The sequence below is a fragment of the Chrysoperla carnea genome, chromosome 3 (assembly GCF_905475395.1).
Source record: "Chrysoperla carnea chromosome 3, inChrCarn1.1, whole genome shotgun sequence".
NCBI lineage: Eukaryota > Metazoa > Arthropoda > Insecta > Neuroptera > Chrysopidae > Chrysoperla > Chrysoperla carnea.
Genome location: NC_058339.1, coordinates 30,486,136 through 30,509,795, shown reverse-complemented (window position 1 = coordinate 30,509,795; position 23,660 = coordinate 30,486,136). Strand labels below are relative to the sequence as shown.

The window sequence follows — 23,660 nt, the reverse complement described above, 5'->3', positions numbered from 1 at the left end:
TTTCGGCGTTATTGTCGATAACACCCCTTTTTTGATTTGTGGATTAAAAATAACACAGTTATGGTGTTATTTTATTTATTAGCTCATTAGCTGTTTACATTTGTTTGGGCTCGGCGTGAAACTCACGTTGAGAGATGGAAGCGTTCTGATGCAGTCTGCGATATAACCTAACTTTTAAAAGTAGATTTTACCTATGTTCGTCTAATGCGAGCACATTGGTACGTGCGTGCTAAAAATGTGTAAAGAGGGCTCAATGAACAAACTGAGCGTTCAAATTTTACAAATATAGCCTATTTTTTTATCCTTACTCTTCAAACATATTGATATGCGAATATCCGTTGTATTAAATTGTGAATAATTAATATTATTGTTTAGAGAGAATTAATTTTATTATTAATTAATTACAGTTTGAATTAGTTAATCGTTATTAATTTCCAAGGAGTTCCCAACAGATATGGTACTCGTCGCTAATTTGGTGACACTTTTTTTTTTTACGGTGAAATTTCCATTCATTTATCTTTCATAATAAATAGTCACTATTGGCCAAATCATTTTGCCATGCCTTAAAATAGAACTACGATAACAGTAGATAACAGGCTTAAAACTGTCTTATAAATATTGGCCCACTCTTTTAATGGCTTGCTTGACGTCATTAGTGAGTTTGCCAGCAATCAAAATCAAGCATACAATATCGAAAATATAGGTTCATCTGGAAAATATTTCAATAGGTGCTAATTTTCATTTCTGTAAAATTTATATATTAAAATTTAGTATTCAATAACAGATTGTTTATTTCGGCATTTTTTTGTATAATATTACAAGTTTTCTAAATACCACTTGAATGCAGTAAAATCAATTATCTTAATTGAGATTACGTATTTAAGATGCACTTTTCCTATCGCCCCCATAGCCATTCAATAAACTTTGCAACTGATGTAATTCCTCCTGTTCAGCATTAAATTTCTTCTTAATTGATTCCAATTCTGCACGTGCTTTTACTATTTCATCATTGGTATGTTCAAAATCATGCAATAATTTCATTTGTGTTAACAAACCAGATGATTCTTTTAGACGAACTGCTTCCGAACGATATGAATCTCTTTGCATTTTTAATGTGTTTAAATTTTCTCGGGTCTGAAATAAAAAGCAAAAAAAAAATATACGAGTATTATAAAATGACTGGCCGCTGTTTTTCCAAAATTAAATTCCTTGATTTTTCCAGATTTCCAGTAGTATAATTGAATAATTTCCTATCAAAATCATCACTTTAAAATTTTTAGTTATCAGCAGAAAGGTGGTGTCAAAAATAATATAAATTGGCATGGTATTAAGTTCATTGTTAAGTTAATACTATTTACGTTCAAAGTCGTATACATTTGACCTATTTATCAAGAAGCAAAAAGAAAAGAAAAGCGAGAGATGGTCTATTTCGACAAATGTTGGATTCTAAGTGGTTTTCGGCAAATGTGGGATTCCAAGCAGTTTTTGGACTTTGATTTATCGGAGTAATTCTCTTGCACCGTCTTTTAACTTCAAATCATACCTACCTCTGACAATTGTATTTCAACTTCTTTTAATTTTTCTTCCATTACTTGAAAATCAACTGCAGTTGCATAACTTTTTTGACGAACATGTGCTAAAATTTGTATTGAAGCAGCACTTTTGTTATACAATTTTGATAATTCGTCATCACGTTCTTCATTTTTATCGTTTAAATTTTGATTTTCTATACACAAATATTCATAATCCACTAAGTGTAAATTATCACCAATTGTTTCGATTGATTCTAGTATTTTTTCTTTTTTCTTTACTTTATCCCGAAGTCGTATACATTCTAAACGAATTTCGCCAATAGTTTCAAATTTCTGCTTTTGTAGATTTAGTAATCTGTTGAATAACTATAAAAAAAGAAATTAATGGATAGAATCCCTTAAAAATAGTTTTTTTTCCTAATAAATCAAAATTTTGTATTTTTCAAACAGCTTAGATATTAAAAATTCCAATATTTTTTAAGGTTTGATATACGGTTTTGCCACATAGCATACAACAGTAGTTATTAACCGGGTTATAAAAATACCATATACTAGCAGATATGCCCTCCCGATTTCCTGAGCAATTTCAATTTTTATACTTTTTGGATCAAAATTACCCCATACACCGAGTTTCATCAAATTCCAAAACAAATTTTTTTTTCCGATTTTCTCGATTTTTTCAAAGGGGTGCCCCTTAAAAAAATTGCCAAAAATCGAAAAAATTTTTTTATCTCCAATTTCGATGAAATTCAGTATATAAGGTAATTTTGACCTAGAAAGTTCAAAAATTGGGTGCATTTGATGACTGGTCTAATAGTTTTTGAGATACGAACTAAAATCGATCAAAATATTGCGATATCTCAGAAAATCTGCATCCAATCATTAAAATAACCTAATTTTTATACTTTTTGGATCAAAATTACCCCACCCACCGCGTTTCATCAAATTCCAAAACAAAAATTTTTTCGCGTCTTATATATATAGATAAGTGATACTAAGCCAAACACCCCCCCCCCCCCACCCAAATGATGACAACAATTTAATTTATCGATAAGTATTTGAGTTAAACAAAGTAACTGAGACTCTGAAAGCTAAAGTTCACACAGGTCGGGGCTTTTTTTTTATTGTTTGAATTAAAAGTGTGATATTTGTTTAAGTAATTAAAACTCTTCCTAACTTTTGAACGAGAGTCTAAGGCAACTTCTATCATTCCTCACTACTGCCATTCCCCTTCGGCAGTGAAATTGAAAATGTACATATTTACCAAAATTCAGGTTATTTCTATAGATTGGTTTCAGAAGTGGCCGTATAACCTTATAAGAATTTTAATTTAAAATTAAGTCACTTTACTTGATCTGAAATTGGTTGTCCCGTACTTGTGTCAATTAAACCAACTGAAATTTCTCGTTCACGTTTCAAAAAATCTTCAAATGTCGCATCTAATATAGTTTGTTCTTCATCCACTTGTTTCTTCATCAATTCTAATTCTTCAGTTAATTTTTCTTTTTGCGCTGCATGCCATTCTAATTTTTTAGCTAATGTAAGTAATTTTTTTTCATATTTTTCTGTTAGTTCTTGAGAATCGGTATAAGTTGGTTCTTTTAATAATGATTCAAGATTTCGTTTTTTTAAATGTTCAGTCATTTTTCGATGCAAATATGCATTTCGACGTCGTAATAATTTTTTTTCTTCTGTTAACCTTTGATACATTTCCAGGTATGCCTCTTTATCGATGAATTCATCTTTAACTTCTTCTTCTTCTATTTCATCTTCATGTTCTTCTTCCATTTCTTCGAACTCTTCGCCAACTTAAGTCAGAAAAGCAAAAAACGTATTCATTTTCTAAAGGCAGGTACGCGTACTACGCACAAACATTATGAGTTTTGAGGCCCAATCAAAATCAATTATTTGTAATAAGTTATAACGAAATAGACTACGAAAAATTTGTAAGTCGATTAAAAATCAACGCATCTGCATATATAACAGATAGAGCAAAATTTTTTAATTAAAAAGCTACTATTTCAAGATAATTTAAAGTTGGCTTTGTTTGTAATAATTACAACATTAAAAATACAGCTTTAGATTTAGGATCTCACGCCCTATACTTTTTTACATATATTGATTTTAACTGGAAATTAAAATCCTAAAACAATTAAAAACAAAAATTATGCATACAATTCTCAGATTCTGTCGAATACTTTGTACTAATTTTATCTTTGGCTTTATCCTTTTCATCCAAGATTAGCAATGAAGGCGTCATTAATGTGATTTTGTGCCTGTATACAAATGAAAAAAAATTTAACGATATAAATATTTTTTAAATAAAAATAAATGAATATTTGACTATTTGACCCTAAAGACTAAGATTTTTAGGTAAAATAGTGTACCAAATCCCAAACACCCAGTGTTTGAAAGATATTTTTGTCAATTGACCTAGTTAATTAGTCGAAGGCTAAATCAGAATTACTTTGATAATTATTAGCATTTTTTTTATTTACTAGATATTTGAACTTAATATTCATATCTTTCACACTTTGGCCAAGGACGTGGCTGCGAATACCCAATAACTATTCGTTTCGTAACTAATAATTACTATCATAATTACTTATGTTTTGTTACTGCTTCTTCGTCTATTTTAAATTTTTTAGGTTGCTCTTTTGTTTCTACATTTTCATCTTCTATATCTTCACCCTCTTCGCCCAAATCTTCATCATAATGTTCTTCTTCATCGACATATTCTTCGCTTTTTTGCTCATAATCATCATCATCATCTATCATTGTATTTTCATCTTCATCTTTTGTCACTGTATTTTCATCCTCATCTATCTTTAAACTTGTTTTCTCTTCCCCATCATCTAACTCTTTCTCAAAAGATTTTCCCGCTAATTTATATACATCCTCATCTATCTTTAAATTTTGTTTCTCTTCATCTTCTACAACTTCTGCAAATGATATTCTAGCTGATCTTATTGACTTACTGTCCCCCGATTTCGACTTTTCCTCTTCCTCCTCCGTTATTGATTTTAAATTTTCTTGTGACATTTTTTTATTATAAATTTGTCACCGTTATGTTAAAAATTGTAAATATTTATTCTGGTATAATTTACAAGTCAATATAAAATCCATAAGAAATTCTAAAAATTGTATTTATTATTTATTACGTTGCTATAGAAATTCGTGTAGCTGTTGACATTGCGTAGAAGATCCGAATTAAGGTCGACCTTCACCCATCTGTTTACCGAATGAAAGTTATTTTTTATGAAATGTAAAATATTTACAAATATCCCTGTTGTGGGTTGCCCTAAAAAATATGGTCCAGACAACTTTTAATAAAATATCAAAACTTGGAAAGCTTGTAAATTTTATTTTTTGACTGATATTTTGTGGACAATCATATACCACCGTATTTGCAATAAAATTATCTTTATTTATATATGTGAGGAAATGAATTAACAGATGAACGTAATTACTATTCACAACTTGTATAAATGCGAAAATAGTGAACGAAAAGAGGCAGACAGCATAGCTGCTGCATATTCTTTATGGCTTTTACTTTCGAGTAGATCAAAATTCGTTAGATATGAAAGTCAGTGAAAAATTTCTAAAAATTTTACTCTTGATATTTTCACTAAAAGCAGTCTGGACCACTTTTTTTTAGGCAACCCATTGCAGGGATATTTGTTAACATTTTATATTTCATAAAAAATAACTTTCATCCGGTTAACAGATCGGTGAAGGTCGATCCTAATTGGGATCTTAGACTACCACAGATTATAATTCTTAAACAAGTGAAAACAAACAATTGATTGAGTTAGTTGTTGAAATACCTATACCTATAAATATATCCTATAATATTTATAGGTAATAAATACCTATAATAGAAAGTGTTGAATGTCTGTGCTTGCATTATTTTTATCAAATATGGAGGGTCTCCATATTATTAAATTAAAAAAGTTAAAAAGTTTCGAAGGTTTTCGAAACTATTTTCTATAATTTTTTTTCGTTTTATGAGAATCTTTCACAAGACCACTAATTGAAGCCACATCTGCAAGTTTCAACTTCCTATCTTTTATAGTTTTATTTCGAGAATGTGGAAACCTGGTCCCGGAATTAAGCACATATGTGATAGCTAGCGAAAAACTGACATCACATTAATTTTGTTCTATCACATCCAAATTTTATCCAATTTTGATAAACCAAGTATGTAATTCTACTAAATTTGGGTCATACTTTTCAAATTTGTCATCAAAATTAACCTATCTCTATTGGGTTTCAAGAATGTGGACGCCTGGTTCCGGAATTAGGCACATACGTGATAGCTAGCGAAAAACTGACATCACAGCTGAAAAGAATGACCCAAAATTAGTGGATTTCAAAAAAAATTTCAATAAGATCGGATAAAAATTGCCTGTGTTATCAAAAAAATCGAATTTTTGAACTTTATGACGTCATCAGAATCCAAAAAATTTAATTTTGCTCTATCACATCCAAATTTTATCCAATTTTGATAAACCAAGTATGTAATTCTACTAAATTTGGGTCATACTTTTCAAATTTGTCATCAAAATTAACCTATCTCTATTAGGTTTCAAGAATGTGGAAGCCTGGTTCCGGAATTAGGCACATATGTGATGGCTAGCGAAAAACTGACATCACAGCTGAAAAGAATGACTCAAAATTAGTTGGTTTCAAAAAAAATTCCAAGAAGATCGGATAACAATTGCCTGTGTTATCAAAAAAATCAAATTTTTTAACTTGATGACATCATCAGAATCCAAAAAATTTAATTTTGCTCTATCACATCCAAATTTTATCCAATTTTGATAAACAAAGTATGTAATCCTACTAAATTTGGGCCATACTTTTCAAATTTACGATCAAAATTACCCTAGCTCTATAAGATTTCAAGAATGTGGACGCCTGATTCCGGAATTAAGCACATATGTGATAGCTAGCGAAAAACTGACATCACAGCTGAAAAGAATGACCCAAAATTAGTGGGTTTCAAAAAAAATTCCAATAAGATCGGATAAAAATTGCCTGTGTTATCAAAAAAATCGAATTTTTGAACTTTATGACCAGAATTTACTACCAGAAAGAAGAGAACTTTTAGAATCTATTAACTTTTGATGGTAATATCAATGAATTATAATTATTTCGAATATTCAATTTTTTTTTTTTGGTAAAATTTTGTAGAATTATATAATACTGAAGAATTATTTAGAAATGGAATATATATTAAGTAGTTTATTAAAAAAAAAATTACAAAACTGAGTTAATATATGAAACTAAATTATCGCATACATTTTTACTTCGAAATTTTTCTCTATTACGCACCACTTTTTCTTCTAATAGTGTTTTATTTAGTTTACTCAAACATTTTAAAACATCTAAAAGAAAATTGACATTTTATTATTTGGTATTTATCAAAAAATTATTTACACTTTAAAATTGTTTATTTGAAAGCAACTAGAATAAAGAGTGTTATGAAAATATGTAGCACGACATGCCATCATACAGGATTCTATACATAATAAGTACCAAAAAATGTTCAATAACTTTCTTTCGATTAAAATAATTTTTTAAGGTTTTTTTGAACTTTAAACGAATGTTTGAAAGAGCTTGTGATGTATTATTGTGATAAAAAAAATAGTCTCATGAATGACAAATTCTTTAAGGAGGACTCATTGTTTTTATTCAATATTTGATTGCCCCATGAACTTGTTTCGCAGAGACAGAAGACAATAATAAATATTTAGGCGTAAAAAATCGTTTAGGTGAAAAAATTTAACAAAAACGGTTACAAATGAAGAACAATTAGCAGCTTTTAAACATTGATTAACCACTACATTTTCGATAGTTTCACCTAACTTATTTTTGTTCCCGATCATATATCAATCAATTCAAAGTACCTCTTTTTTGAGGTAATAACTTAATGCAAAAATAATTTTAAAGTGAAAATAATTTTTCAAATACACACTTTGTAAATTTAATTTTAAAACTTTACCTAAAATATGTTCTTGAAATTTAACATCGTGATCATCAAGATGAATTAATAATGTGGAAAATAAATAATCCACATGAGCTGAATGAGTTGAATCACCATTGTAAGTTTCTAAATTTAGTCCATTCCATAGGCTTTTTAAAGTTACGGCAGCCTCTATTCGAACATTATCAATTCCATCATCCAAACGTTTTAATATATCTTAAACAAAAAGAATAAATATTATTACCCGGCGGTTTCCCGGCCACTTTGTTGGGCAATTTCATCTTTTGTAAACAACGACTACTGCATTATAGCCTTCATTTTATTTGCCCACACTTATACTCCCTCCTTTTGTTCGCTTTAATGTAGCTTTATATTAGTGAAATAATGTTTAAAATCGGTCCATTAGTTTTTATGTTAATACTTATTACAAACAAACAAAAAATCAAATCCTTCTTCTTTTTACATATAACGAAGATGTTTGTATACCTAACTTTTTTCACAGCTGAAATCAATAGAGTTAGGTCAAAATGTCAAAAACTTACCAGGGTAAAGTAAATTAAATATATCGCTACTCAATTGACCAGCATGTGCATTAGCATAATATCCAATTGCACGTAAAACATGTACGCGTGTCATTGACGACTTCTCATCAACCAAACCAATCAAAGTGTTTAACAAATTGCTCGGCAACACATTTGCACAAAATGGCAAACAAGTGCATAAACATGCAATAGCTGCACTACGTATGGATTCATTTGTACGTCCTGCACGCCATATTAAATTCGGTTCAATAATTTCAGTTATTAATCGTTTCATATTTTCTTCAAATTTATTATCATTGTCATCATTATCAATTTGTAAAAGAATTGTTGATAATGCAATAAATGTTTTTAAACGTACTTCACCATCACCATTAATATTTAGTGTATTTTGTAATATTTTAAGAATTATTTGAAAATTTAAACAAAAATTTTGTTTTGATCTGATTAAAAGTTGCTCGAATATACAACGATCTGGTGTTAAAAGTGTCCAACCGTTTGATGTTTGTTGAAGGATTTTTAAAAGATTACCAGAATGTTTTTCAAATAATTCATTCGTTGATGCAAGTTTTAAGGATGAGCTTAATTTTTCAAGTAAATTATTGGCTTTTTCTGTAAGTGGTTCTTTACTTAACGCCAATATTGTTATGATCAATGTGAATAATTCATATTCAACGTTCACACATCGTTCTTGACTGATTTCGATAATTTGTTCACAACAATCAAATAGATCGGGCAAGTTCTAAAAAATTTAAAAAATTCATTAATCTTGAAAAAGTAGAAAATTAAAATATTTATAAAATATTAGTATACAGAGTTTCGAAATAATTTGATGCTATGAACAACAAAAGCTCATTAAAATCCGTTGCGGAGTTTTAAAGATCTAAGCATACATAGGGACAGACAGCGGGAAGAGACTTTTTTATACTATGTATTGATATAATTCTCTCAAATTCTACACGAAAATAAATTTTGATAGAGTTAAGATTAAGAAAATCTTACCTCACGAGTTTGACAAACATCTGATTTGAGTAAAACACAACAAATATCGTTTAATTTATGTTCCAAATATTCAGATTGTGAACCACTAATTAATGATGTTAATGTTCTTAAAAATCCAATAATCGGTCCAGTTTGCCCTTCTATAGCAGGTAAGATAATATCACAATATACTTTGGGTAAAATAAAATGACCACAAATTCGCCCCGCTTCCTTGACATTTTTCATAACTTCCATATCAGAATCTCTTGATGCTTTTGCCATATTCGGTAATAAATTTTGTAAATGTTGAGTGATATCATCTTCATTGTGTAATACAACGGCACATAATAATCTAGATGATAATCTTCGAATTTCTACACGCCAATCAAATAAATCTTGAGCGATGGCTGTTAAAAGTCTCATTGTATGTCGTACAACTAATGTTCGACATCCGATTGTAGGTCGATTTTCAACTGGGTATGGATAATGCGGAATTGTGCCCTCTAAATAATCTAACTTATCTTTCATATCTTTTTCATTTTCCATTGCATATTGCCTTCCTACTTCTTTCCATGCTACATAAGATTTATCCATATTTTCTGGTACTTCATCTGACAAACTGAAAAAGTGTATAGAAAATATTTCAATTACTGAAAAACTAATGTGAAACTAGCTCGATCTCTATAAGTTTATGTATTTTTGTCCACTTTTGAATGTCTTGGTAGGAATGTCAAACTGGTTTAAAAATATTCTTTTTTATTATTTATATCATAGAGCTAAAAATTGGTGTGAATGTTCAGAATACTATTATAAATGAATTGTGAAAAGTCCCCATCAGTCCCCCTTGTGCTATAAATTCTATTGAGGGGGGAAGTTTGCAAAAATAGGCTTTTCGCGTTTTAATGCCACAAAATACATTTTACTTCAAAAATAAGTATTAGAATGAACTTACCCTAATAAAATTATCGTTAGAAATTTTGGAAAATATGAATATCTATCTGGATGTCTTAATAGCCAAGCATGAGCGGTTTCAATAGTAGATAATCGAACAGCCGGTAATGGATCATTCATGGCATTTGCTAAACCAATAAGAACATCATCCAGTATTTTTCCTCCACCGTGTTCAACTACATCGCATAAGCATTTGATACCAGCAACGCGAATTCGAAAATGTTGATGTGACAAAAGTGGAATTAAAGCTTTTGAGAATGATTCTGCTTGCATATGAAAATTTCTTGGTAAAGCTTTAGTTAAAGCTGATATACACAAACAACTTTCTTGTTTTACTTTCGGAAATGGATCAACAACAGTTTTTGTAAGAATTTGTGTAAGGATATCAAAAAAGGGCATTAAAAGATTATTTTGATATTTTTCGATGATAGTATGTAAAAAAGTTACTAATTGTAATCGTATTTCTTCTGATTCTTCCACAATAATAATACCTCCAAGTCTTTTTTCTAATATTGGAAAAATATATGTTAAATAGTAATCATTGATATCCAAATTTACTACAAAATCTTTAATAATATCAATAGCAATTTGTCGACAACTTTCTGCAGAATCACTAAAACATTTCAGGATATGCATATTGATTTGATTAAATATTTTCCTTAATCGATTTGTATCATTTTTCTTGAATATTTCGCGATGAATAATTTCTAAGTTGTTCTTCCGTGTACGTTTATCATTTGTTTGTAAATTATTACACAAATTTAATATTGTTTCAATATTTTCGTCTTCCATTTTTTATAAAATTTGATAGCCACAAATTGTGCAGGATATTCTCTGTTATTTTAAATAATCAACAAACTATTAAATTTATATTCGTTTCCCAGGAAACTTTTAGTACCATGGTGTTCAATTCACTGCTAAATTAGACACGTGCTTCTGACTTACATGAACTGTATTACTGTAAAACTAAACTAAGGTGTGGTAAAGAAAGGCAGAGGTAAAGTTACAAATTTCAAAAAATCTTTATTATCTCAAATCAATCAATCTACTTAGATTATTTTGTAAACTATTTGGTACATTTTTTTAATATTTTAAGTGATTAAATATTAAGGATGATATTTAAAACGGAATGTTTTGGTTTACGACCGTCGATGTTTGGCTGTACTGAAGCACAGTGAAATGCAAATTTTTTATAGTATTGCAATTTTGGAATAATAATCGGAAATCAATTGGGAGTCATGAACTAATAATTTTAAAGCTGAAAATTTACCTAAAATCACTGTATAAACATGATCCGAATTGTTTTCAAAATGTGAAAACTTCCAAAAAATGTTGCCAAATCGAGACGTGTCAATAAATCTATATGAAATGTGGCGTTTATTGTCGAATAAAATAATTATATTTAATATTTTATCTACGTCTGTGAGGATAAGAACTTTTTTTACTCTTTTTGCGTACGAAAAATAGTTCATTACCGCACTCATTTTCTTAAACTGAATTTTGGATTTATGGGATTTGAAGCTCATAAACGCCGTTGGGAGCTTATATATCTGGTATAATATTCGTTTACGAGAGCGTATATTTTCAACCAGTGAGTGTAAAAAAAACAAACAAAAATACACTTAGTAATATTTATTTATTTTGAAATTCAAAAAAAAAAAAATTACAGTTTTTTTGTTACTTTTTTCTATACTAAGAAATGTTTTTATTAGCAAACAGTGATAATAGCAGGTGGGTGATTTCTATTTTCTCTTGACATTGCGAAAACACTAATATTAACTGGTTTATCATAACATATATTGAACAGAACTGCTACACACCTGTCTTTATTACGGACTCGATGTGATAATGATCCATTTACCTCAACCTGAAAAGAGAATATTTTTTTTGTTAGTTTTTTTAAATATGTTTGTCCTTAATGGCCATTTTTTTAACAAATGATTGTATTTTTGGGTAGAATACTTGCACATTCGCTAAAGGCAAACATTGAGCGTGCAAAGAATAACGTGCTGTAAAGTTATACTAGTTCGCGTTTAGAAGAAAATGTTGTTAAGATCATAGTTAGAAACTCCTGTGAAACTCTACTCCTATGGATAACTAAATGCTATTCATCGGTGACTTTTACGAGTTGTTATCGCAGACTTAAACAAATTTTATTAAAATAAAAACATACCTCATATCCTGTAAGACATGGTAAATTCGCTGGAGTCCATTTAATAAGTAAACTGTCTTCAGTTAATTTACGGGTTTCAAATATTCGAAATTGTGTGTTTTGGCTGCTTGAAGAAATTATTTTATCTATTTGTTTTTTGCTAATATCATTAATCTGTTTAAAATTTGCACTTATTCGTTTGGTAATATCTACAGATGGTTTCTGATTACTGTCAAATTGTTGAATAGAACATTTACATGAACCAACACAATCACATGTTTTTTTTGGCTGATAAATAGTCGAAGATTTTTTTTGATTAGACACACGTGTATCTGTTGGTGAATTTCTATTACTTGGATATTTGGAAGAATCAGACACTGCTTGTTTTGGAGTAAGACCAATCTGTGGAATTGAACAACGACACATGCCAACACAATTACAACGTTTCTTTGTTTGAAGTTGGGTTTTGGAATGTAATTGAGTCTTATTACTACTAATTTTACCCATTATATTACTACGTTTTGTGGGTGTATCTTTTTCAGCTGTATTCATAAATTGATAAGTTCCACATTGATCTCTGTCTGGACATAAACATGGAATTGGACAATCACAATTGAGCAGATTATTAATTGCGGTTGAAACTGCTGATGGGTGACTTGATATATTTGATGTTTGAAACGGTTTTGCAATTAATGAAGAAATTTGATTTGCCAGTTTTTTTACAATATTACATTCATCAGTTTTTGATTGTGTTTCTGGTACATTAATCGTATGATTCGTTTGATGTGAAGAATGCAAACATGTAGAAACACATGGAGTTGTACATGCGCATGGTGTTTTATCTTCTTCATAATTTCTTTTATCTGATTTGGTCTCTGTAATCATAATGTTATTCGTTTCATCATCAAAATATTTATTAATTTCTAATCGATCTTTATTATTCATTGCGACACTAATGGGAACATTATGTGTGTCATTATCCGACAAAGTAGCATCGTAAGTTTCATTATCCTGTAGTTTATCGCAAGTAACATGTGATTCATTATCCAGCATTGTAGCACAAAAAGAATGAGTTATGTTAGGAATTGTTTGGCAAATGGGAAATGTGTCATTAGGAAATATATTTTCATAAGTTTTTATTCCAACACTAGGATCATTTTCGGAATATTTAACATTATAGAAACTCTCTTGTCTTTGAGCGGGCTGTCCAAATGGGTAAACAAAATTTAGTCCAGTATTGCCAAGGCATACAGCACACGTACAAGGTTTTTCACAGTCACATGGTACCTGCAGGTGATCATCTTGTATTTGATTTAATAATTTTCTCCGTTCATTACTTTTTGAAAAACACGTTTCGCATGTACATAAATTTGTACATGTACACTCATTATTATCAGTTTTATTTAAATGTTTTTTACCAGAACAATCGATACAACAACATGGTTCAAGGCATAAACATTCGTCATTTGGATTACATTTTAATAAGGATTCATGTTGTGTAGCTGGGCATGAACGACATGTACATGTACCGAAACATGTACATAAATATGCTTTATTATATGTGTCTGGACAATGTTCACATGTACATGGTGTTGGACAATCACATTTCTTCAATTCTCGTTGAAATTTCTCACCTGAACATGATATGCAAGAATGTCAAAAAATAGAAAACATTACTAGGTACCATTCCAGATTCCCTTAGAACCTTGTTCTCTCGACATGCCAAGAATTAATGACTTAATCATCCATAAGCCATATTTTTTTTATTGTGTTATGATATTAAGTCATCATATTCATAGACTTAAGGGTGCTCAAAACATCTGCCATTTTAGTTTGTTAATATAAAGCAATTTATTTAAGCATGGAATTAAGTTAGAGGAACGTTATTTTCAATAAATAACATACAGGGGTTCAATTTTTTCGTTGAAATTCGGAATGTTCCAATGACCAAGAAATTTCCTGGTCATCTTATCTTAAGAGAAAAAAGAGAGAAGTAAGATAGTTACGTTAAACCACACGATTTTTGTTGCCAACAGACAGATTACGGTTACGAATTACAAATTGTGACTAAGAAGCCAGTAATTAATAAAATATGATGCATTTTTGATGTTGAATCAAATGAAGCCAGTATTCCACCAAATTATAATAAAATTGAGGGTCTTCAAAAAGTTTAAAAAAAGTTGCAGTTATGTTTTATTCCACACGAGTTTGTGTTTTTTTTTTGTTTGTCCGTTTAGTGGAAAATCGGCATAAAATTTTACTAAAAAAAAGTAAAGACCCTACGAATAACAATTTTTTAAGGTGAATTAATAAAGTAGAGCCTAAAACTCAATTTTGATAATTTGCAAATTACTGCAAATAGTACGCATTCTGGCCACCGGTTCTATTCGATGTCAATATTCTTTTAAAAAAGTTGTCACCTTTCGAATATTTAATGCCGTGGGCCTACTTGAGGGCCTATGCTGTGGGCCTACTAAAGTAACTTGTTCAGAGTTTCTAACCCAATTTTCTTACCTGCACATGATTGGCAAACGCATGGATCAGCACAAGAACATTTAGTTTCACCACCGATTTCTTCGACTGATTTTATTTCACTATTACTGGTTGTAGCACCACCTCGAACATGATCAATGTTTTCTGTTGTGATATTACCACTTCCTGCACCACCTCTTCCCTTACACGATATACATGGACATGGACGTGAGCATCTACATGTAAGATCATTTTCCTCATTTTGTTTAAATGAACAATTCTCGCATTTACAGATATAACAGCTACATTTTGTCTTGTCCATCTTCTTGGGACAAGTCTTACATAAACATGGTTCACACAAGCATTTTTTTTGTTCATTAACTTTTAGTGTTCCCTCTAATGGATTATTTTCCGGCGGTTTAAATGTGTATTCAAATTTTGTACCAGTTACAACTGGCTGACATGGATCACAATAACATATCGAACATGAGCATCTTTTTGTACCAGTTTTTTTGTGTATTGTATTCATTGGGCATATTACTGGACATTTTTTTGTTTCGTCATCTTCAGTTTGGCATATCGATAATTGATTTGTTGGATCTTGCTCAGGTTGTTTACATAAACACAGTAAACAATTACAATTTGGTATAAATTTTTTTGTTGCTAATGGTAAACAATTTGTACATCGACAAAGTTCACAATTACAAAATTGTGGTTGTGTTTTTGTACATGGTACACACTCACAGTGTATACATTTACAGTCACCCTTACCAAAACATTCAGGGCATGTTTCACAATTTTTTGGTTTTGCTTTACAAGGATCACAACTACAAACTGTACATACACAATCTGGTCGATTTGAATAATATTCGTGACATTTGCTTGTTTGTAATTTACATGGACTACAGCAACATACTTTACATTTACATTCTGGTCCTTGGTTAATTTTATCTAGCCTTGTTTCATTATGATCTGGTTTCAATTTACATGGCTTACACAAACAAGCGCTACATTGACAATCATCCGAATGATCGAAAGTCAATGGTTGAAGTATTTTTTTTGACAATTCACATTGTGTGCATACACATATTACACATTTGCATGTCTCTGGATGATCTGGTTTCGCTTCACGTGGATCTACTGCTGGTGGTAGTGTACATGGATTACAATCACATTTTGGTGAACATGTACATACAACAGTTGTATCGATTTTCATTAGATCACAGGGATTCACTGGTTCCTTACCTTAATTTGAAAAAATTAGCTATCAAAAGAAACGTCACCAGAAAACATTGTAAACAGTTTATGGCAGATTATTGTAGAGCATATGCAGAAGAAAACAAAAGTTTTTCTCATTCCTACATTGTTTCTGTATCAAAAAAGCGCATGAATTATTATTAAAGTAGCGAAAACTAAATGTTTTGCGATTATCCAAACTTCGATAAATATTTTTAGATATTAAACAAAAAAAACCTGTAAACACCTGCAATTGCAATAGAGACTACATACCAAAAGTTGTTTTGCAAGAATAATAGAGAAAAAATTATTTATATTGCTAGAATTTCTAAAAACTGTTTGTAACAATTAGCAAAATTTTTTGCTTGTTAGCACGTATATTCTACATATTCTACCATAAAATGTCTATTCCGCTAAAAAATTTAATGTTATTTAATAACCTGAACATGGATCACAAAAACATTCTGGACATGTACAATCTGGTACGTATTTTAGTGGTTCCCTTGGTTCATTACATATATCTGGTGGTGCTGCCATACAAGGATTACAAGTGCAATCGCCACATAAACACGTTGGTAAATTTTTATCAATGCCTACTCCTTGGTATGCATTTCGCGGTAAAATACATGGAAAACATTCGCATTTAATACATTTACAACTTCTCGGAATTGTTAACTTTTTAATATCATCATCCTCACAGCTATCGCCTTTTGCCTTACATGGCTTACATGAACATACTTCGCATGTACACGACAATCGGAATGTTTTATCACAATTGGGATCCGTATCATATTTACAAGGAGCACAGTAACATATATTACATTTACAATCTGGTGGATGGACACCTTCGTCACATGTGGGTAGTTGTTTTATTTCACATTTGGTACACATACATTTTGGGCATTTGCATTTTGGTGGATGTCCACCTTGTGCCAAACATGGATTACAATTACATGGCTCGCATGTACATTCAGAAAGTTCAATTTTTCTAATTTCATCGCCATTTGATGCAGCGCCAGTTGTACACAGTATTTTTTTATTACATTCACATGTTTTGCAAGTGCATTCATCAATGTTTGCGGTTTTGTATTGGCAATTGATACATTTACATTCTCCATCACATTTACAATCTGGTAACATTCCTAAACATAATATTGATAATATCAATGAAAATATTCTGTAACGCTCGCAAAAGTTTGGCGTGATTTTTTTTGTAAATCCCAAATTACTCCCAAAAAGGCCAAGGAATATGTTTTAAATTTTAGATGAAAATTAAATGAAGGAATCAAAATTTATGTAGGGGAAAAAACACTTCCGTTTTCCGCATGTAGTACAGTTTTTGTAACAAGAAGGTGGGATTATGTTATTAATTATTTTTTCTACCGTTTTAGCATAAAATTGTAAAATTTGAAATCTTTCCTACCTCCTACCATTTTACAAGGATTGCATTTGCATTTTTCGCATTTACATTCTGTTAATTTTTGTTTCTTTGATAAGCAAGGTGAACAAGTACATTTTAAGCAAGTGCAGTCTTTTGGATGCTCTTCTCCGCATGGATCTATGTTTAAAAAATAATTTTTTTTAATTTAGTTTTTTTATTTTTGGTTCAAGCTTAGGTACTTTTTATTTATTTGAAACACAAACCTTGGCGTTCTTTTGTCGGATCTGAGCACTTTTCACAATAACAAATTGAGCATGTACATTTATACGGCTCTTCTTTTTGTCGTTTTGATACACATTTAACATTTGGATCAGAACATTTATCACATGTACATTGTGGATAACATGAACATTCAAAAGCTGGTTTACCCTCCATTTCTGGGCACTTATCACATAAGCATATTGGACAACTGCAAGTTGCTTGTATTTTATCTGACGCACAATTATCACATAAGCACACTGCACATTTGCATTTGACATTGTATATTAATTTTGGTGGCTTTGTTGGTATTACACCACCACCTTTTTCACAAACGTTACATAAGCATTGTGGGCACTCACACAATTGTTGAACTTGTTTAAATGCTGCACAATCGTTACAAAGGCATATTGCACAATCACATTTACGTTCTCTATGTGGGCAAACGGCACAAACGCATTCCTATTAAAAAGATTTTAATGAGTAATAATAGTCTGGGCGATGGGTATATACTAACTAGCAATAATAATTCGGATTAACTGTAGCATAGAGGTAAATTCCGTAGTCTCATTTTTCGCTTTCTTCTCAGAGTAAGATATCCTTGACCCAGAGTTGATGACAAAATTATCAAATAACTACTTGGTCAGGGAACTGCCACGTTCACTGAGAGAATTTTTTGATATAATCTAGCATCGAAAAACAGGAAGCATGAGAGTTGAAAATGGCTTAAAAGTTTAAAGCAGAACATGATCTTAAAATTGTTTTCGTTTCTGTTGAGTTCAAAGTCTGAACATTTATTATCAGTAGTTTGCAAATATTGGCAGAAAGTTTATGAATGACAAATCTTACTTTGAAATTAATCTTAATCATAAACAAGATGTGATTTAAATAAAAAAACTTACGCCTTCGCATTCACATCCAGGTTTTGCTGGACACTTTTCGCATATACATTCCGGCTTACAACCGCATAAAAATTTTTCAATAGGCGAGCCTTTTTTCCTGTTTTTATCTAGGCAAGGATCACAGAGACATGTTTTACATCTACAATGTGGAATTTTAACAGGAATATTTAATGTAGGACATCCTACACATTCACATGGCTCAGGACAATCACATGCTGGTGGCTCGTGAGGTTGATCAGGACAATCTTCACATTTGCATGGATATGGGCAATCACAATTTCCCTTTTTACTTGTACTTTTTTTCCTATCATTGGCATTCGGTGGTGGATTTGGTGGCTGTTGATTTGATGATTCTTGATTACCTTTATTGCCATCACTATCATCAATAGCACCCTTTGCTTCTGTAAAGCTTGTATTGTCGCCAGTTACTGCCTATAGAATAGATAATATTTTGTGATATTTGTATTGTAAAATGACACTGGTTGATTTAAGAAGCTTCAGACTCTGAAAGCTTTCCGAAATTCATTTTATGAAATAAAAAATTACTACTTTATTGGTTTACCCAAGTAGTTTAATTTCAATTTACAAGACTTTTACTAAAACGTGGAATTTGCTTTGGTTTTGATCTTGGTCCATGGGAATAGTCTTGGTCTTGTTCTTGCAAATCTTCACAGACAAAGACCAAGAATGACTTTGATCATTACTAAGAATCTGTATGTCCGGGAATTTGGATGAGGTTAGCATTTAAATACGTACTTGCTTCGATATCACAAAAAAGAAATAATAAAAAATTTAAATTTTACTCTTTCCGTCTAATTTTTCCCAAGAAAATGGCACAAATAACAATCATTTTTCAATTATGTTATCCTCAGCAACGAAAGCTAAATTCAATTCAACGTCATCATAAAAAATCATTGAAAACTAAAGAAGTTTTCCAAAAATATTACTTGCTTATGAAGGACATAAAAGGAAAATTCACGTTTTAAAAGTGTCAACGAGGGTAAACATTCTCTTACTTACCCTAGGCAAGAGAAAGAACATAGCCGATTCCAAATTCCTATTAGCAGTCCAAATAGCGTCTGTTACACTATGCCTAGCATTACTAACAGCATTGATGACATGCTTATTAGCATTTACTATCGTGTCCTCCAATTTTTCGTCATCAGATGCTATTAGTAATTCTATTTCATTGGTACTTAAATCATTGGGTTTTGTGGATTGGCCAAATGGAGTTTGAATGGCATTTTTAACATCTTTTATCTAAAATGTGTAAATTATTTGTTTTCTTTATATTTTGTTTAATTTTCAAAGAATAAACGTGTTTGACACTTACGCCTGGAATGGTTTGAATTATGTTCATATTTGATACTGTATTACTGAGAATTTTGAAATTATAAACATTTCATACGTTGAAATGTTTACTTATTGTTTAATATTAAATATATGCGGTTATCATTTTATAAATTTTTTTTCTTTTTTTTTTAATTGTCTTCTGTTAGTGTTTTAAAATATTGTTTATATGTCCTTACCCTAGTAACTATAGTTTTGGTTTCTATAGAAACTTTCGCTATAGAATAATTTTCCAGGATTAATGTGGGAAAACAGGCGGCGGTGTTAAAAAATCATCGCCCTTCCATTGTGGAAAAACGAAACTGTTAATAAGTCTGAATAACAGTTCTTAAAGTTTTACTTTCTTTTAAAAACTCTGAAAAAGTCTTATAATCTCTGAATAACTTTTAATAAGACGTAATAAGTCGGAATAATTTCAAGATTTCGGACTCTGCCAGAAGAGTTATTCAGAGTTAATAAAACTTACTAAAAAGTTACTAAGAGTTAGTAAGACTTGAATTTTCGAATGAATTTTATCTGTATTTGCTAAGAAACATTACCTCAATATCCATTTTGCATAATTGAAGAACAGCATCTTGTACCATTTTATCAGCAACATTCATAGCTTCTTCAACTTGAAGATTGGCATTTTTGATTGCAAATTTAATATCTACATTAACATTTTGTACAGCATTCAATATCTTTACTTTCATATCTTGATTAACATTATCTGGTATCTTAAATAAATCATTATCACGGGTTAAAAAAAATTTACTTGCTTTTAATAATGTGCCCTCTTTGCAAGGAATACCACAATTACAATTTGTACAAGGACATACAACCATTGATAGTGGTATGCCTTGAGGAAATTTATCGATATCACATTCACATTTTATACAGTTACACTCGTTACACTCGCAAATGTAACATGTACAATATTTTGCTTTCTCTTCGTCTATCTCTTTTTCTTTTTTCATCCTTTCGTACTCTTCTTTGACGCCTTTTTCACATTCGCATATCTTACAATTACAATCACCGCAGACACATATTTTACATGTACATTCTTCACAATGATCCACATTTTTGTCTTTCTTTTGTTCAGTATTATCGACTTGATCAGGATTTTCAGCTGGTAAATTTTGATCTTCAAGAAATCTCTTTGCAGCACATTCACGCTTATCTTTTTCTTTACTCTCAGAACTTGAAGCTGACTCAAATGAATCGGTATATAAATCATGATCTGGTACCATTTCTGCATTTGACATGGCTGCATTTAACCCTGTTGCTCTGTTAACCAAAATATAATCATCTATAAACATTGGCGATGATCTGCGTACATCTGCTGTCGATGTATTGTAGTTATTTAAATTACTGGTTGAGTAATATTTATTTTCCGAGAGTGTACCAGTTTCGGGAATTTCGCATATTGTTTTTCTAATAATACCAGAATATGCTTGTATTAAGGTATTTTCATCATCTAAATCGTTGATTTCCTTATTATCAATTTTGGGATTGTAACCTCCGCCGCGTGCAAAGTGATAATTATGTTGTAATCGATCATATTCCGTAGAATTACGACTTGCGATTCCCCCGAGACTCATACTTCTATGTGGAGTATTTGCTATTGCAGAACAAAATGACACTTTATTTGTATTATAACTAGCAGTTTCTGTTAAATCGTTTTTTGTATCAATTATTTTGGAACTATCATTTCTAGCTTTATTCAAATATAATTCATCAATTATTTTTCCAGAATCATTATTATTGTTACGATCAACTTTGTTCATTGTTTTATCATCTGAAAAATTTTATTATCATGAATATTCAAATAGTCATTATCAAACCGACTGCGTTTGTGTAGTAGTAACTTGCAGTCAGTTTATTCAATGTATACGATAATTAATCTCGAACTGCCTCAACTGCTACGATTGTAAGCATATCAATAGTTTATATGTAGCCGATGTACTCGACTACATGCAGTCGGGACGCATAATCCTTCAAATCTCTCCTGGTATTTTGAATCACATGAGCATAGAAATCCCACTACCTCCGTAAAACAGCTTGGTTTACTCTACAGATACACTAATTGTAAAACGGACTGGTATAAATGAACTGGCTTAGAATACGATAATGCTGAGTAACAAGCAGGGCGGATATTTGCTTCGACTCATCAAACACTACTCTGACATAATACTAATGTTGATGATCGTTATAAAAAAAGGCCGAGTTTTACTTTACATAATTCATATGTATATTAAAGTGACACAAAATATACAGAATCGAAACTTCACAAAATATTTTATATAAATCTCACGCATCTTTTTATATAAAGGGGTAGCTTTTACTAATAGATATCAAAGTTTTATCATTATAAGTAATCGCGTTTTCAAAAATTTACAAATGTCCTTTTATGAAAATGATTCTGAAAATATCAGACAATTTTTGTTACTATATTGCACTTTTTGAATACTTTGCATAGTTGTAAGTCCCAGGGTAAAAATTAAAAATTACAATTTTATATGTATCTCATCTCATTGCAGAAAAAATTTCGAGATTAACGATTTGATAATTTTTAACTTTTTTTAACAATTATCTATGTTTCTAAAATAATTTACTGCGCGTGCATTTTGTATTATATAAATTAAGATGCATTCAATAGAATATTTTTCATAAAGGAGAATCAAAATTTTTTTTTTAAAATAAGTAAAAAATGTCCTCGGGATTAATTTACAACCGCACTAAGTGATAACTTATGTTCAAAAAGTGCAACATGTTTTTATAAATTGCCTGTACTATCTATTTTAATTATTATTTTGATTTGACATACGATCATATATTCTGTTATTAAATGATAGGCTAGAACCATAGCAGCTCGATTGTTCAGGTTTAACTTCTAGTCCATCTTGATCCTCGGATACACATCTAGAACCTCCAAGTTTTAAACTCGGCATTAAATCAGACTGATTTCCTTGCCGAACCATTTTCTCTTCGTTATTTAATATTCCTCCATCTCTTAACGGTTCAAAGTTCTGTCGAAAAAAATTTCCATTTCGTTGATTGTCTCTTGAATTCTCTCTATCGCCATTTGGAGAATAACGATTCAATTCGGTTTTCCTTGAATACTCATTTCTAATATTATCCTTGGGTATAGCACCACCTCGTTTACGAATAGTGTTGTTTAAATCGTGTCGATAAGACGTGCTATCACGTTTATTTTGACTATTCAATCGACTAGGTTGTATGGATCCAGTTTTTTCCCTTTGTGGAGTTTTTCGTAAATTTTCATGTTCACGTTGTGGTATATGACTAGAATTGTTCCATTTTAAATCGCTAGAATGAGACTGTATACTCTTCCGACTTTTATTACTGACAAATGGAATATTAATTCCTACTCTTTTTGAATCTGACACAAATCTTTCGTATGCATCTTTACTACTATGCAAATTATTTATTGATTCACTTAATTTCGCACTCAATTGTCCACTTAAAGTGATCATAATTGGTTGATCATATTGTTGTGTATACTTATATTTGTAATCCATTTGATCAGACATTGGTACAACACCTTGCATATTAATAAAATACCAATTATTTTCATCGTCACTAAATTGTGGTGTGACCGATTTTTCAGCAGTGGTATAACTTGAATCACGTTCTAAATTTTTTAATTCTATTGTGTCGATTGATCTGTTCTTACAGTATTTGTATTCATTTGTGGTTAGTAAATTATTATTGGTTCGAATAATTTTTTTATCAAATTTTGAATTAGTTTTATGATCCCATTCATTGTCACCCAAATCGGTAATGCTGGAATGCAAAGATTTTACATTTTTAAATAAATATGAGCTGTGATCAATCACTTTATTGCTTTGATTTAGTTTTGCTTTTAAATTTTTTGTATCATTTTTAATATCAACACAATAAATTTGTTGATGAGT

At 30.6% G+C, this 23,660-nt stretch overlaps 3 protein-coding genes across 3 annotated transcripts; all 3 read right to left on the bottom strand.

Moving 5' to 3' along the window:
- Window positions 1–838: 838 nt before the first annotated feature.
- LOC123295983 (coiled-coil domain-containing protein 96-like) lies at window positions 839–4,574 on the bottom strand. Its single transcript, XM_044877444.1, has 5 exons — window positions 4,138–4,574; window positions 3,708–3,808; window positions 2,883–3,340; window positions 1,548–1,898; window positions 839–1,134 (listed from the first exon to the last, which is right to left on the bottom strand). The coding sequence occupies exons 1-5, from the start codon at window positions 4,572–4,574 to the stop codon at window positions 880–882; spliced, it is 1,602 nt and encodes a 533-aa protein (XP_044733379.1). The 3' UTR covers window positions 839–879.
- A 2,220-nt stretch (window positions 4,575–6,794) lies between these two features.
- On the bottom strand, window positions 6,795–10,937 carry LOC123295982 (dynein axonemal assembly factor 5). Its single transcript, XM_044877443.1, has 5 exons — window positions 9,994–10,937; window positions 9,063–9,660; window positions 8,064–8,802; window positions 7,540–7,737; window positions 6,795–6,922 (listed from the first exon to the last, which is right to left on the bottom strand). The coding sequence occupies exons 1-5, from the start codon at window positions 10,782–10,784 to the stop codon at window positions 6,795–6,797; spliced, it is 2,454 nt and encodes an 817-aa protein (XP_044733378.1). The 5' UTR covers window positions 10,785–10,937.
- Window positions 10,938–11,700: 763 nt separating this feature from the next.
- On the bottom strand, window positions 11,701–23,645 carry LOC123295981. The gene is made up of 9 exons (XM_044877442.1): window positions 22,550–23,645; window positions 20,283–21,520; window positions 18,394–18,825; window positions 17,497–17,953; window positions 17,276–17,410; window positions 16,293–16,994; window positions 14,659–15,861; window positions 12,166–13,019; window positions 11,701–11,859 (listed from the first exon to the last, which is right to left on the bottom strand). The coding sequence occupies exons 1-9, from the start codon at window positions 23,292–23,294 to the stop codon at window positions 11,701–11,703; spliced, it is 5,925 nt and encodes a 1,974-aa protein (XP_044733377.1). The 5' UTR covers window positions 23,295–23,645.
- Window positions 23,646–23,660: the final 15 nt, after the last annotated feature.